Source organism: Ornithorhynchus anatinus, chromosome 11 (assembly GCF_004115215.2).
Source record: "Ornithorhynchus anatinus isolate Pmale09 chromosome 11, mOrnAna1.pri.v4, whole genome shotgun sequence".
In the NCBI taxonomy this organism is placed as follows: domain Eukaryota; kingdom Metazoa; phylum Chordata; class Mammalia; order Monotremata; family Ornithorhynchidae; genus Ornithorhynchus; species Ornithorhynchus anatinus.
In genome coordinates this window covers 27287328-27304009 of record NC_041738.1, presented here as the reverse complement: position 1 = coordinate 27304009, position 16682 = coordinate 27287328, and the positions used below count along the sequence as shown (strand labels likewise).

General features: G+C 51.6%; 1 protein-coding gene and 1 long non-coding RNA gene across 3 annotated transcripts in view; one reads left to right on the top strand and one right to left on the bottom strand.

Annotated features, from left to right (window-relative positions):
- The first annotated feature begins 3033 nt into the window (after positions 1–3033).
- The window catches only part of LOC114815166, a 22331-nt gene continuing 8682 nt past the window's right edge, over positions 3034–16682 (top strand). The window contains exons 1-2 of the long non-coding RNA XR_005660557.1: positions 3034–3708; positions 12842–13070. This is a non-coding gene — a long non-coding RNA (uncharacterized LOC114815166). The remainder of the gene's footprint in view (positions 3709–12841; positions 13071–16682) is intronic.
- Positions 13281–16682, bottom strand: part of PLEKHF1 (pleckstrin homology and FYVE domain containing 1) — a 23021-nt gene continuing 19619 nt past the window's right edge. For both annotated transcript variants that reach the window (XM_029075895.2, XM_029075894.1), the window contains exon 2: positions 13281–15306. In XM_029075895.2, coding sequence (XP_028931728.1) covers positions 14437–15291 — 855 coding nt within the window. In that variant the 5' untranslated portion in view covers positions 15292–15306 and the 3' untranslated portion in view covers positions 13281–14436. The remainder of the gene's footprint in view (positions 15307–16682) is intronic.

The window sequence follows — 16682 nt, the reverse complement described above, 5'->3', positions numbered from 1 at the left end:
ATTTGGATGGTAGAAATATTATAGCAATAGCCCTGACAGGGTTTGGCAACAGATTGACTATGGGATATGAAAGAGAGTGAGGAGTTAAGGATAATGCTGAGGTTAATAATAATAATAATATTGGTATTTGTTAAGCGCTTACTATGTGCCGAGCACTGTTCTAAGCGCTGGGGTAGACACAGGGGAATCCGGTTGTCCCACGTGGGGCTCACAGTCTTAATCCCCATTTTACAGGTGAGGGAATGGAGGCACAGAGAAGTTAAGTGACTTGCCCACAGTCACACCCAGCTGACAAGTGGCAGAGCTGGGATTCGAACTCATGAGTCCTGACTCCAAAGCCCGTGCACTTTCCACTGAGCCACGCTGAGGTTGTGGACTTCAGAGATGGAGAGGATGGTGGTGGTGTCCACCGTGATAGGAAAGCTAGGTAGAGGGAAGGATTTGAGAGGTAAGAAGAGGAATTCAGTTGTAGACACTGAAGCTGGAAATGGTGGCAGGGAATCCATTCTGGAGGCAGGAGGAAATGTGAGATGACATAGAAGGAGAGAGTCTGAGGTTAGCGAGGTCGATTTGGGAGTCATCTGCATGACGGTAGGAGTTGAAGCCCTGGGTGTGGTTGAACTCTGCACTCGGTAAGCGCTCAATATCTACCATCGACTGACTGACTCACCCAGGGGACTGTCAAGTGAGAAGAGAAAGTGATGCAGAACGGAATTGGGAGGGACACCCGTAGTTAGGAGGTGGTTGGCAGAGGAAATATCGGTGGAAGAGACCGACAAGGAGTGAGCCAGAGAGGTAGGAGGAGAACCGGAAAAGAACTGCGTCAAGTGAAATTAAGGCTATATGGTATTTCCAAAAGAAAGGAGCATTCCACAGTGTCAGAAGCCTCCAAGGAGTTGAGGAGGATTAGGACAGAGTCCATTAGATAGGATAATGCAGATAGAATAGAGTCTCTTAGTCCATTTCCAGTACTTATCATACCTACCAGTATCTTAAACATATTGTATCTAAAAGGAGCGAGTATTAGAAGCCTGTGGAAGCAGCATGGCCTAGTGGAAAGAGAAGGCCAAAGAACCCTGTTTCTAATCCCGGCTCTGCCACTCGTCAACTGTGTGAACTTGAGCAAGTCACTTCGCTTCTCTGAGTCTCAGTTTCCTCATCTGTAAAATGGGGATTAAATCCTGCTCTTTCCTACTTAGACTCTGAGCCCATGTGGGACAGAGACTCTGTCCAACTGGATCGTCCTGAATCTGCCCCAGCCCTTAGTGCAGTGCTTGGCCCAAGGGAGGTGTTTAACAAGTAACATAATTGTTGTTGTTATTATTAGAGAAGCAGCATGGCTTAGTGGATGGAGCTCTGGCCCGGGAGTCAGAAGGTCATGAATTCTAACTGCGGCTCCGCCACATGTCTGCTGTGTGACCTTGTGCAAGTCACTTCTCTTCTCCGCACCTCAGTTCCCTCATCTGTAAAATGGGGAATAAGAGTGTGAGCCCCACGTGGGACAGGGACTGTGTCCAACCTGATTACCTTCTATCTACCTCGGCGCTTAGAACACTGCTTGGCGCATAGTAAGTGCTTAACAAGTTCCATAATTCATTAATTATTCAAACAACTTCTCTTCCGAAGCCTGATTTCCCCAGATCTGCTGGTTCACAAGACCAGGACTTGGCACCAACTTCAAAGAGAGATTTCAAAATGGCTAATAGGAGTAAAACTGCAGGCCCCATGTGGGACATGGACTGTGTTCAACCTGATTAGCCTATAACTACCCCAGCATTTAGTACAGTGCCTGGCACATATTAAGTGTTGAGCATAGTAAGACCACAACCCACCCCTCCCCTATACCCACACCCAGAAAAAGTCACCCTGAGAGTCACAGTGATAACCATCTAGCTTAGCTGCCACTCAGAAAGACACATGGGAAGTGGCTAGAGCTGGAAGAGAATTTAAATTTTGTTGTTGTTGTTGTTCAAAGCAAGGCCCCAAATTCAGAGGGTTTCTCAAAAGGCCTCTATCTGGGTAGTATTTTATTCCTGGAATGCATACAAACTCTCCTCATATCCGACAATCACTCTCCCCACCTTCAAAGCCTTATTAAAAGCATATCTCCTCCAAAAGGTATTTCCCTAATAAGCCCTCATTTCCTCTTCTCCCACTTCATTCTATGTCGCCCTTGAGCTTGGATTTGCCCTCTTTATTCACTCCTCCCTCAGCCCCCCAGCACTTATGTACATATCTGTAATTTATTTATATTAACTGTGTCTCCCCGTCTAGACTCAGGATAATCAGATTGGACACAGGGCCTGTCCTACCCAATCCATTTTATTCCCACTGTTACAGACGGGGGAATTGAGGCCCTGAGAAGTTAAATGACTCACCCAAGGCCACAGAGCAGCCAAGTGGTGGAACTATCCACTCCCCGTCTCATAGTCTTTCCTCCAGGCCCCGGTCACTTAACGTCTCGGTGCCTCAATTTCCTCATCTGCATAGTGGGGATGATATCTAGACTCCCTACCGCATTGGGTAAGAATCCAACTCCGGCTTTTAGCACACAGAGACCTTTAATAAGTACTCTTAATAAATAAATGAAGATAACATATAAGAAACTGACCAAAAAGTGGACAGAAAATGTATTTCAACAGTCCCTTCTTGACCCCAAATCGTCAATCCAAGCTAGAGGCTAACATGTCAGAGTCCCTGTGAGACTTCTGGGTTAAAGTGAATTTTGGCCAATGAGAGTCTTGAAGCCCAGACAATCACAATCAGGGTTCAGACAGAAGAGCCCTTTTATGGATGCCAGGGCAAATCTCCAGCTTTTCTGGCCCCAGCATATTTCTCTCATTCATTCTCATTCTTTCCCTCTCCCTCCTTCCATTTCTCTCTCTCCCCTCCCCCCCTTCTATCCCTCTCCTTTCTCTTAGAATCTTCTAAGAATACCATTACTATAACTCCCTTTGTTGGTCTCAGTTCTGTCCTTTTAGAAGCTTGTACGTCTGCCATGGGAAAGCAACTTAGAGTTTCTCCTCAGTAAAAAATCTGCCACTGCCTCTCTCTAATTGAGTCTATTTTAGGTGGTGGAAGATCACGAGAGTTTCCTAAGAGAACTGTGCCGCGGACTTTTAGATACCAACCATTTGGGTTATCTGGGCTTCGCCTCAACACTTACTTTCCCTCTGTGCCTGTTTGGACGCACGTTTTGGGGTCCCTCAGCTGATTCCAGTAGCCTTTGAGCTTCCTCCCTGTCACAGCCTGATGCTGAGTGACTAGATGCCCACGGTTAGCTTTGTGTTGCTGGTGGAGGTGGGTGTGATGAGCGTTTTAAAACATAGAACCTGAGGCAAGGGAAGGAGGAGTTGGGGTCGAGAGGGTTACCGATCCTATTTTGCTCATCAGGCACTGCCTCTGATAACCTATATTCACTTCCAGTTTATGCTGGTAACACCCACCTCCAAATTAGCTTCTCAACCTCCTGTGTCCAGAGCCAGGCTGCCTCTTTGGATGTTAATAAATACTTGCTTCCTGACGGATTTCTAAACCTTAATTACTGTGTTCAGAGTCTCCCTGCGTGTGACCCAGCACTCCCGTTGGATGACCCGCAGCCTTCGCTGAAATAACGCTTTAACGACGCCCTTGCTGATCGGCTCCAGAAGGTCCCAGTTGGTGTTTCTCCGAGAACCATCGCGTTCCTAGTGGATTGTGGACACTGAGGTAATCCGAAATCGTTTAGCACAACCCCTGGAATTCCACTCCTGTTTTTTTTTTTCCTTTTCCTTTTATCTGGAGCGCTTGGAAAAGGGGAAACAACATAGATCGTCTCCCTACCTGGAACGTCAGCTCCTTGAGGGCCGGGATTGTGTTTTCTAACTCTGTCACACTCCCCAGGTGCTTAGCATAGTGTTCTGTGCAAAGTAAGTACTGAATATATACTATTGATTGATTGAGAAGCAGTGTGGCCTAGCAGATAGAACATAGGCCTGGGAGTCAAAGGACCTGGGTTCTAATCCTGACTCTGCCACTAACCTGCAGTGTGACCTCGGGCAAGTCGTTTAACTTCGGTGCCTTAGTTCCCTCATCCGTTAATGGGGAATTCAAAACCTGTTTTCTATTTAAGACTGTGAGCCTCACGTTGGGACCTGATTATCATGTATCTACCCAGTGCTTAGTTCAGTGCTTGGCACAGAGTAGTCACTTACCAAATGCCACAGTTATTATTATTAACATTGACTGCACTTCTCTTTATCTGGGATGTGGAGTCACATAGGGCCCAGCTAGAATTGTACCTACCATTCCCATTCTCTTTCCTTCCACCTTTCATTAATTAATTAATTAATTATTTAATTCATTCATTCATTCAATCGTATTTATTGAGCGCTTATTGTGTGCAGAGCACTGTCCAAACCACAGCACGATAATGAGGGCAGTGTAATCGTACTGAAAACACAATGGCCACGGCGGTGACGGTCAAGATTCTGTACAGACAGCCTGATCCTGGTGAGGTAAAAGTGTGAAGAATCAATCAATCAATCAATGGTATTTATCGAATGCTTACGGTGTGCATAACACTGTTTGAAATGCTTGATATGGCACAATGCAACAGAGTTGGTAGACGGGTTCCCTTCCCACGATGAGAAGCAGCACGGCCTAGTGGAAAGAGCACGGGGCCTGGGAGTCTAGAGGACCTGGGTTCAAATTTAGGCTCCGCTGCTTGTCTGCTGTGTGTTCTTGGGCAAGACACTTCACTTCTCTGGGCCTCAGTTACTTCATCTGTAAAATGAAGATCAAGACCGTGAGCCCCGTGCGGGACATGGACTGTGTCCAATCTGATTAGCTTGTGCCTACCCCAGAGCATAGTACAGGGCCTGGCACATAGTCAGCGCTTAATAAATATCATAAAGAAAACACCACCACCAAAATGAGCTCACTGTCCAGAGGGACAGATGTGTTTTTTTCAGATTAACTGGCTCTTGTCAGTCAGTCCGTCATATTTACTGAGCGATTACTGTGTGCAGAGACTCTACTAAGTGCTTAGTGTATCTCTTGCTTTCCCCTCTCCCTCCCAGAGCGGGAGCTGGGATTTCTCAGGACGATTTTGCCGAATGGCTCTGAAAAATGCTATTCTCCCCAATACCCCCTGCTTAGTCAGATAATGAATGGAAGAAATAGAGGCCATGTCTCCAAGGAGAAACTTTGGGCGGATGGATAATCCCTCACACTTCGTTGTGGTTAGTCCAAGTCCAAGTTTTGACCGCTTTTGGTTTTAGACAACTTCCACCCAGTGATGTCACTCTGCAACCCAAAGGGTCGAGACTACAAGCTCATTGTGGACAGGGGACTTGTCTACCAACTCGGTTGTAACTGTACTCTCCCAAGAGCCTAGTACAGTACTCTGTACACGGTAAACACTCAGTAAATACCACCGATTGAAATTATTATTATTATTCAGTTCCTTCGAGTCGTTTCCGATTCACAGCGACTCCATAGATATACTTTCTCCAGAACGTCCTGTCCTCTGTTATCATTGTTATGGTCTCTATCCATTTAGCTGCTGGTCTGCCTCTGCCACGTTTTCCCTGGACTTTTCCTAGCATCGGCGACTTCTCCAGAGAATCAATCCGACTGATTATGGGTCCAAAATATGCTAAAAGTCGAGTCATCTGACCTTCCAGAGGTTCTTTAAGGGGGTCGGAGAGGACCTAGAGAAGCAATGAGAACCCATAGGGTAGAGAGTCGTGGGGCTGAAGGTCAGAAAACTTGGGTCCACACCCACCTCTTCCACTGACACCATCTCTGTGAGGAAGGCACTTACTCTCTCTGCCTTAGTTTCCTTGTTGGGAGGCAATAATCTAATGGGAGGTAATAATAATAATCTCTCCCGCTTCCCGTTCCAACGGGGTCCGTGAGAGGGCAGAGATCACTGATGTGAAAGTGATGAGGTAAAACAGAAGTGCGGGAGACGTTTTAATTGTTTTAGCAGTGATTTGGGAAGCCAAAGCAATAGGCGAATGACTGGGATTTTTAAAAAAAATGAATGGAAAGGCCCAATTTGATCAGGTTGCACCTTGTAATAAACTAATCTTGTCTGCAGTCCTAAAAGCTATTAGTCTGGACTAGCACGTTGGTCAGATGATGAAGGGTTTTTGAGCAGAGTTTGGGCTGGTTTCTATGAATCATAAAACACCAGTTATGTTTCTAGACTTAGGTGACCTTTGGCCACTTAATTTGAATCCTCTCCATCCCGGCTGTGTCTTGGGTTGGGAAATGTTTGCTTGTTTGGAAACGGGAGTCTCCTCAGACGACCGATGATTGACTAGCATCTCTAGACTTTAAGCTAGTTGGGGGCAGGGAACATGTCTACCAATTCGTGTTTTGTCAGTCAGTCGGTCCATCGTATTTATTATTTACTGTTTTCAGAGCACTGTACTTGGGAGAGTACAATAGAATAACAGACACGTTCCCTGCCCACCACGAGCTTAAGGTCTATTGCGTTCTCCCAGGTGTTTAGTACAGTGATCTGCACACAGGGAGTGCTCAATAAATGTGATTGATTGATTCTGGGTGAAATTTGCATGAACTCACAGACTGCAAAGGTCCAGAAATGGATTTCAATCTTGGGGGTTCTCCCATAGTTTCGGGCAAGAAGAGGACTTGGCCCCTGGCTGGGTCAGAAACGGGGGCTCCTTCTAAAAGGGGGTGAGCCCTCGGGGGCTGGAGGAAGCTCAGGGAAGGAAGGGGAGGAGGCTATATGGTGACCCCAGAATTAGAGTCATTGTGCTGCTAAATAGAAACAGAGGCGATTGCCACTGCTGACAAACGTTCTTGGCGTTGGTCAAGAGGATGGAAAAATCGGGCAAATCTGCATTAAAAAGAAACAGCTGAAACCCTGAGCCCGCTCTCCAGCCTGAAATAACGTTGAATCGCGGCCACTTCCTCCAAAAAGCCTTCCTTGACGAACCCTCTCCATTCTTCAGTCTGCCACCTCTTCCCTTCCAAACGTACCTCGCTCCCACAGCCCGTTCTGGTAGTGGTTACAGCCATGGGCACGTATAATAATAATAAGGTATTTGTTAAACGCTTGCTGTGTGTCAAGCATTGTTCTAAGCACGGGGTAGATACATATTCCTAGGGTTCCCCTAATGGATGTTAGCACCTTAAAGGTGCTACATTAACTTAGGCCTCTTGGCCTCCTCCCTGCCTTCCTCACTCCCTTCGTCTGCCCACCTGTAAATAAATACTGACTTAGGCCAGAGCACTGAACAATAAATCTACTTATCTATAGGATGCAGTGACTAACCAGTTTTATTTTCTATTTCCTCATCCCTTGCTCTAGCTACAATTCTAGGGCCAAAGCTTCCATGGGGAAGCCAACCAGAGGCCCTGAGACCACCTGCATCCTCTGGGAGCCTTTTTTATGGTATTTGTTAAGAGCTAATTGTCTGCCAAGCACTGTACTACTTGCTGGGGTAGCTAATCAGATTGGACACAGTCCATATCCCACAGAGGGGCTGACAGTAATAATAATAATAATGTTGGTATTTGTTAAGCGCTTACTACGTGCGGAGCACTGTTCTCAGCACTGGGGTAGATGCAGGGTAATCAGGTTGCACCACGGGAGGCTCACGGTTAATCCCCGTTTTACAGATGAGGTAACTGAGGCACAGAGAAGTTGAGTGACTTGCCCAGGGTCCCACAGCAGACGTGGCAGAGCTGGGATCAGAACTCAGGTCCTTCGCGACTACCAGGCCCATGCTCTATCCACTAGGCCACGCTGCTTCTCACTTAACACTTCTTAATGCCTTTTATTCATTCGTTCAGTCGTATTTATTGAGCTCTTACTGTGTGCAGAGCACCGTCCTTAAGCGCTCAGGAGACTCCGCCACTTGTCTGCTGGGTGACCTTGGGCAAGTCACTTCACTTCTCTGGGCCTCAGTTACCTCCACCTGTAAAATGGGGATTGAGACTGTGAGCCCCTCACGGGACAGGGACTGTGTCCAACCCGATTTGCTCGTATCCACCCCAGCGCTTAGTACAACGCCTGGCATTGTACTGATTGTAAGAGTTTAACATTGTAACGTCTGTAAGAGCTTAACAAATACCGTCAGTAGTATTATTATTACAACAAACAGAGAGAGACAATGAGCTTACAGTTTCTTACTCCTGATTTGGAACAGACACCGTGGGAGCTTACGATACTTCACGTTCTAGGACTTTGAACCCAGAAATAAGTGGGGCTTTAAGCTTCCCCTCCCATCCCTCACCTTCTCTTTCACCAACCAGAAAGGGGGAAGAAGAGGAGAGGGATTGGAAGGAGCACGGCCTGGAACGTAGTCCCGGGACCTCGTGACGCTTATTCTATCGCCGCATCAGACCCCGTCGGCGTCGGCGTGGCTGTCCCACCGGGGCCTGTGGATTTCCCGAGTGTTTGGAATCAGAGGCCCGTCTGCTGCTCAACAGAGAGAGCTTGGGATCTTAAACTGGGCATCGGGCCCCCTGGCAGGACCCGTGTTCACGGCTGGGCATGCAGCCTGATCGGCGGGTGGAGGGAGGGGAAACCCAGTTCTCTCTGCTCCGTAATAACAAGGCTGCAGCTGTTTCTCAAATCGCCCCCGGCCCCCCCCCCCCCCCGTTCAGCTCTGTGAGGAGCTAAACGGCCCCGTTAAACCTGGAAGAGACCTCGGTTTAAATCACTCCGATGGTGAAGTAGGCCTCTGCTCACTGAAGGGGTTGCAAGCCCGGACGGAAGAGGCTGGTGTCTTTTTAAGACTCCCTCCCGAGCGCTTAAATGGTACGGTGCTCGGACCAAGTAAGCCCACGATAGATACCATCGACTGATTGCACTCACGAAAGGAAGAAAAGCACCCTTTCTGAAGAAACTTGGAGATTTCTAGCCATTTGAAAAACCCGAAAAAGAATATCTTTCTGAACCGGCGACTGAAATGTCGGTCAGTGTAGAGCCAGGTGGGAATGGCTAGGGAAGATGCGCAGCGACTAAACGTGAGCGGCACATGAGTCAGCGAAGTGGGAATCACTCTAGGCTGCAAGCGGTGTGGGGAATCCCCGGCTCGGTTCTCCGACTTCCGCAAAGCAGGCTAACCCCGCATTTCTCAGGGAAATGAAAGTGTCCTGCTAGCCGCCTCTTCCCACCTAACTTCAGTTGAGGTGGATGGCTTTTGCTTTGTGACGCACACATCCCTTTATTTATTATTTCTTTTATGGAGCCGGGTACTCTACTAAGGTGCTGTGGGTAGATACAAGAGAATAATAATAATATTATTATTACGGTATCTGTTAAGCGCTTAGTATGTGCCAGGAACTGTACTAAGCACTAGGGTGGATACACGCAAATCGGGTTGGACACAGTCCCCGTCCCACCTGGGGCCCAAAGTCTCAATCTCCATTGTTCAGATGAGGTGACTGAGGCCCAGAGAGGTGAAGTGACTTGTCCAAGGTCACCCAAGAGATAGGTGGCAGAGCAGGGATTAGAACCCATGACCTTCTGACTCCCAGGCTCATGTTGGGATAGGCACAGTCCCATGCGGCTTCGGGATGGACACAGTCTCTGTCTCAGTTGGGGCTCACGGTCTTAATCCCCCTTTTCCGCACGAGGTCACCGAGGCACAGAGAAGTGCAGTGAGTGGCCCAGGGTCAGAGAAGCAGCGAGGCCTAGTGGGCAGAGCCCGGGCTTGGGTTCTAGTCCCGGCTCCGCCACTTTGCTGCGAGACCTTCGGCAAGTCGCTTAACTTCTCTGTGCCTCGTCTGTAAAATGGGGATTTTGACTGTGAGTCATTCATTCATTCATTCAATAGTATCTATTGAGCGCTTACTATGTGAGTCTCATGTGGGACATGGACTGTCTTCAACCTGATTACCTGTATCGACTCCAGAGCTTAGAACGGTTTCAGGCACATAGCAAGTCCTTAACAAATAACGTTAAAGCCCCCCCCCCCCCCCCCCCCCCCCGACCGAAACAGCAGACGAGGGGCAGATCTGGGATTAGAATCCGGGTCCTTCTGACTCCCAGGCCCGTGCTCTATCCACCATTCTGCTTCCCTTCGTGGAGTTGGAGGGACCTGATCCAGCCTTGCTTCGGGAGCTCATGCAAGACTGTAAGCTCGTTGTAGGTAGGGGATGTACCTGTTTAATGTTATGCTGTACTCTCCCAAACGCTTAGTACAGTGCTCTGGAGACACGGTAAGCACTCAATAAATACGACTGACCGACTAACCGACGTGGGCTGCCGGGAGGAGGGTGGGTGAAGGCCAGGACGGGGCTGAGGTCGGCCTAATTCTCCGAGGGGACCTGTTCGGAAGCCCGTCTCCCAGGCCGAGGCTGGGGCAGGAGTCGCTGGCGTATGAGGGAGCTGGCTTGGGGCCTGAGAGTCAGAGTGACCTATTGGACAGAACACGGGCCTGAGAGTCAGAAGGATCTGGGTTCTAATCCCACCTCCGCCACTCGTCTGCTCTACGACCTTGGGCAAGTTGTTTCACTTCTCTGGGCCTCAGTTACCTCATCTGTAAAATAAGGATTAAGACGGTGAGCCCGGTGTGGGACTAGGACTGTGTCCATCCCGATTAGCTCGATTCTACCCCTGCACTTTTTACAGTGCCTGGCACATAAGCGCTTCACAAATACCACAATTATTAGTAGTAGTATTTACTGTTTCCCATCGTTTCAGGCAAAGACGAGCCCCTGCTATCAACAGAGGCACTCGATTCTCCCACACTCGGACCCTCCCTAAAACCAAAACGAAGAGGGGCTAACAGGAGAAGCAGACTGCTCTGTATTTCACTTTCTAAGCCCGCTGCCTCATTTCCTTTAGGCCCACCCCAATTTCTCTGAGGCTTCGATCCTCCCTTCCCTGTCGGTGGGCGTAATTCTCTGCTTCTTCTCCCCCAGACGAAGGACCCAATTCAAACAGATAAAAAGGTCTGGAACCGAAACCCGGACTGAGCCCAAATTGCATTTCAGTAGCTCAGACTTCCTGTTCCCTCCCCTCTCTCTCCGTCTACTCCCCAGCCCAGCTTCGCTGACTGCAGTTGCCAAGGATAACAATAAACAAAATTATGTCTGGGGGGCATCGGAACAGCCTGAATATTTGCTTCCGTTGAAAATATTTATGTTCTCAGAAAAAATGATTTCAATTTGGAAACCTCCATTTTGGAAGTTGGGGGAGGAAACGCACAGTTGTTTTGAGTAGTTAAAACACGACGCATATCTGCAAACTTTCCGTAGAGCACGTCGTCGGGAAAATAAATGCTGTGTGGTTTGCAGTTGAGATGGTTCAAACCTCCGCAAAAACAACTGATGGGCACGAGTACAGAAGCAATCCTGCCAATGTTTTTCGAACACTTGGGGAGCTGCCTTTCCCTTCTCCTGTTCTTGCTCCTCGGTCCCGTCACCCAACTCTGTAAGACCGGTTTCAGAGACGTTGGTTCGTTCAATCACATTTATTGAGCGCTTACTATGTGCAGAGCGTACTGTACTAAGCGTTTGGGAGAGTATGATACAACAATAAGGACACATTCCCTGCCCATCTTTTCTCTATCAAAACCCAAAAGCTCCAGATGGTACGGACTTGTATTTAGAGGCCCTAAATCTCTGAGTAAAATCTAGTCCGAGTAAACAGAAAAGTCCCTACCGGCTACGAGAAGAGACCCCATGACTGGAAAAAGTCACATGAGAAGGTTTTACTGTCTCCTTCCAAGGCCGAATAGCACTGAAAGCAGGAACTGCAACGTCAGGCTGGAAATTTAGTGACCCTCTCTTAGCCGAGTAACTCTTTCCAAACCTCTCTCTTCCTAATCCCCCTTCCCTTCTCCCTCTCCCTCTTTCCCCAACCCCTCTGGGCCAAGAAACCCAGTGATGCAGGCATCCAGTCCCATACTTTCCCGCTCAAGTTTTGTGGTAATCGTGGATGAGATTCCCTTCCTTTTGGGGTGAGAACTTGGCAGGCCCCCCTGGCTCTGCCCACCTCCCCGTGAGGTTTTGAATTCATCTTGTGGGTGGATTTGGCATGTGCGAGGCGGGTGAGGGGCCAGTAGAGCAGCGGGGAGACCATAGACCTCTGAGAAAGCAATCGGGGGGACCCTGGCGACTCTCGGAACGTCCTGGGGTGGGAGGGCGGACAAGTAGTCCGGGGGTCGGTTGTGGGGAGCTCTGTTGCAAGGTCACCTGGGTGATCTAGCTTTGGTGCTGACGGAAGGCAGGGGGACGAACTAGTTGACCTCTCCAGAGCCCTGCCGCAAATACACACGCATCCAGCCACAGACACGTGTACACAGACCCGATGGCTCAAACCCCATTCCTGAGGAAATGTTGCGTCCTGAGGAAATTCTGCATCTCCAGGCGGTAGGCCAGAGAGTCAGAAGAACACTTCGCCGACCGAACCCCTGGTCTCTTTTTCGGCTTTATTATTCGCACGCGACAAAAACCCCCGACCCCGTCGCCGGAGGGCCGTTGGCAGAGGTCCTTTCCTCCCGGCCTCCCTCTCCTGCCACGTCAGCCAGCTGGAGATGGGAGGACCCTGTGTGTCTCTCTCTCCCTGCTCCGAGGAGGGTTTGACCCGATGGCCAGGTGTGATGGGAGAATCTCCTCGGTCCGCTTCCGCGGGGTCAGCTGGGCCTAGGGAGAAATCCTTATCACAGCTGACCCTCATGTACCTGGAGGGACGGGGTCCTAACGTCAATTCCCCGGATGAGGCCGGCTGTCTCCTCTGCCCCTTCGGCCCAGTTTCCTCCCGGGTCCCAGAACCAGGAGGCCTCCCTTCCTCCCTCTCTCTCTCTCTTCCAGCCCTGGCCACGGTGACGGACCTTTAATGGCGGTTTCTTCTCCGCTTCTGTTGTAGAAGAAGCTGTGGGGCAGAACGAGTGGCGTCAGGAAGAGACCTGCCTCAAAACTTTTATAACTGAGAGCAGAAACGTTTGTTCTGGATCCCGATGGTAGATGGAAAACACTGGTGCTGTCGACTCTCCTCTGCTGATAAGGACGTGACCAGTGGAAAGGCGCCGGACTTGAGAGTCAGAGGACCCAGGTTCTAATCCTGGCTCTGCCTCTTGCCAGCTGTGTGACCTTGGGTAAGTCACTTAACTTCTCTGCGCCTCACTGTTCTCATCTACAAGCGTTTTCTCCCTTCTACTTAGACTGTGAGCCCCACGTGGGGCGGGGACTCTCTCTGAGCTACGTATAACGATTCTCCCTCAGAACTTAGTACGGTGCTCGGCGTGGAGTAAGTGCTTAACCAATGCTACTATTGTTAATAATCATATTATTAAGGGTGAGCCAAGTTCCAGGAACAACTTTTAATCTTCAGAATTGTACAACGGCAGCAGCCGAGAGAAAGAGGCAGATTTTCCCTTTTCTTTTCCAACAAATTAAAAAAAAACAAACCAGCCTCAAACCCAGGAAGGAGAAGGAGGAGGAGGGAGAGGATAGAGTGGGTGTGGGGAGGGAGGAGAAACTTTTCTTTAAAAGGAAATGACCCAGTTCCTCCTGGCCCCCAGATATGAGAGTCTCACACACCTCCACTTTGCAGATGGCAGCGAAAGAAGGAAAGGACCACAGTGAAGAGGAAAACAACTATGAATAATATTATTACAATAGGAGCTTTCAGGGTGAACATTTTGGCTACTGCAACACAAGGGGAGTTAGCAGTCCACTCCCCCTTCCCCACCTTCCCCCACCTAGCAGGGCGACGTACAAAGGGTACAATATACGCCCTCTTCCCTTCCCCCCAGTCACAGACCCTCAGCAAGGTCTCGGTCTACTGCAGCGCATGGTTCAAATAGGCTGCTGTTCCTCCGACGGCGAGGCGTAGGAATAGGCCGAGCGGAAAGGATTTTAAAGGGCCCATTTGGCCGCTCTCCGGCTGCGGCTTCTTAACAGCACGATCCCCGTCGAAATGAATTCCGGCTGCAGTTTCGGCGGCTCAAAATCCCAGCCCCGGGTCCCTCTTTGAGCGAGGCTGGGATGGGATTCCGGGAAGTCGGGGATCGGGGCGGACCGGGCTCGGGTTTCCGGACAGGCTCGGTTTCCCTGGGTCCCAGGCCCGGCTCCCCTCAGGCCGGGCTTGCCGGGCGGGCCCGGACCCCGGCCAGGAGGGCCCGCTCGACTCGGTCCACCTCCGCTGCCTCGCTCTCCGCCGGGCCGGCTGGCTCCCGGGGCCGTCGTCCGCTGCAGCCGAGGAGGGGTCACCGAGGTGGTGCGTCCGGCCGGCCGCGGGACACCGGGCCTCTCGGCCAGCCTGGGCTTCTGTTCTCTGGTGGAGCAACCCCGGCTTCGGCCCAGAGGTCTCCGAGGGAGGGCTTCGGGAGGCCGAGGCCCGGCTCGGGTACGGACGACCCCCCCCTCCGCCCTTCGGCCTCCACGCGGCCGGGCTCCGGGGCGCCTCTCCAGAGAGACCAGGGGCGGAGGGAGCGTCCGGCGGGCGGGCCGGCCACGGGGTCAGCTGTGGAAGGACGACCACGAGGCCCCGGAGGCGTAGAACTCGGTCTCGGCCGGCCACTCCCTGGCCGGGCCCGCTTCCCCGTCCTCGTCCGACTTGTCGCTCTCGTCGTCGTCGTCGTCGTCGTCGTCGCTGGAGGCGCCGGGGGCGGCCCCGTCGGAGCGGAGCCGGGCCGCCCGCCCCCCGGCCGCGGCCCGGGCCTCCTCCCGGCCCTCGGCAGCCAGCTGGCGGTAGCAGGGCCCGCAGACGCGGAGCGGCTTGGGGGAGAGGCGAGGCATGAGGAAGCGGTGGCGGGAGCAGTCCCCGCACACCACGAAGCCGCACTTGCGGCAGTGGTGACGCCGCGTCAGGGCGGAGAACTTGGTCCGGACGCAGCGCATGCAGGTGTCCGTGGCCTTGTCGGGGACCCAGGGGGCCGCGTGCTCCGCGCTGGGCCGGCCCCCCGTGGCGCTCAGCTGCCGGCGGACGCACTCCTCGATGTGGCCGATCCACTCCCGGCGCTCCGTGGGCGAGGCGGCCGACACGGCGAACGACTTCTTGGACGTCTTGATGAGCCAGCGGTTCTTGGTCTCGGACGTCTCGGGCAGGACCTCCAGCGTGACCTCCTCCAGCGGGATGATGCGTTGGCCGTTGTACTTGCGCTTGCTGAGGACGATGCTGCCGTAGACCAGGATGTCGTTGAAGAGGAAGAAGATGCGGGGCTTGGCCTTCTTGCGGCACTCCTTGGTCAGGATGCCTTCCCCGAGCAGCACCCGGCCCGGCAGGGCCAGCGGCTGCCCCGAGGCCCCGAAGCAGTGCTCCACGGCCGCGATGCGCTGGCTGTTGATCTCCGTGTTGGCCAGGTGGTCCACCATCTTCTCCGGCCGCCGCTGGGAACGAAAGAAACCGGGGGGATCGTCAGCCCGGGCTCACACGGCAGGGGCCCCGGGACGCCCTCTGGGATTCGATCCACGGCGTCTATTGAGCGCTGCTTCTGCGCAAAACACTGCACTGAGCGCTTGGGGGAGAGAAGCAGAGCGGCTCAGTGGAAAGAGCCCGGGCTTGGGAGTCAGAGGTCATGGGTTCGGATCCCGGCTCTGCCACTTGTCAGCTGCGTGACTGTGGGCGAGTCACTTCACTTCTCTGGGCCTCAGTTCCCGCATCTGGAAAATGGGGATTAAAACCGTGAGCCCCACGTGGGACAACCTGATGACCTCCTATCTCCCCCAGCGCTTAGAACAGTGCTCTGCACGTAGTAAGCGCTTAACAGATACCAACGTTATTATTTGCTATTACCCTACTGATGCCCTTTTACTTGTATGCAGCACGGCCTAGTGGAAAGAGCGGGGGCTCCGTGGGTTCTCATCCCGCCTCCGCCACCGATCAGCTGTGTGACCTTGGACAAGTCACTTGACTTCTCTATGCCTCAGTTACCTCATCTGTAAAATGGGGATTGAGACCGGGAGCCCCACGTGGGGCAACCCGATTACCTCGTATCTACCCCAGCGCTTAGAACGGTGCTCGGCGCATAGTAAGCGCTTAACAAATACCATCGTCGTCATCATCGTGTCTGTCTCCCCCGCCCTCTAGACCGTGAGTCTGTGGTGGGCAGGGACTGTCCCTCTATCTGCTGCACTGAACTTTCCAAGCGCTTAGTACGGTGCTCTGCACCCCGTAAGCGCTCAATAAATACGACTGACTGAACGAACGAACAGCAGACGCATTCCCTCTCCACAGTGAGCTCACAGTCTAGAGGCGGAGACGGACGTCGGTTGAAACAAATACATTACAGACACAGGCATGTGTGCTGTGGGGACGGGAGGGAGGATGAATGAAGGGTCAGGGTGACGCAGAAGGGAGTGGGAGAAGAGGAGAGGAAGGCTGAGTCAGGGAAGGCTTCTTGGAGGAGAAACCGCCTCCGTTTGCTTAGTCCCATCCTCGTAACTTTGGGATAATGAGAATTAATAATAATAATTGGTACTCATTAGGCACCGTTCTAAGTGCCGGGGTAGATAGGAGATAATGGGGTTGGGCACAGGAGACGGGAGGCTGATCCGGGATTAAAAACCCATGACCTTACGATGCCCGGGCCCGAGCTCTATCCACTTGGCCATGCTGCTTCTACATGCCCCGAATGGTATTTATCGAATATTGATCGCGTGCTTACGATAGGGCACTGTGCTGAGCGCTTGGGAAAGTCCAAAGCAATAGAGTACGGTAATAAGAATACTTAGGGTACTTGCTAAGGGCTTACTCGGTGACAGGC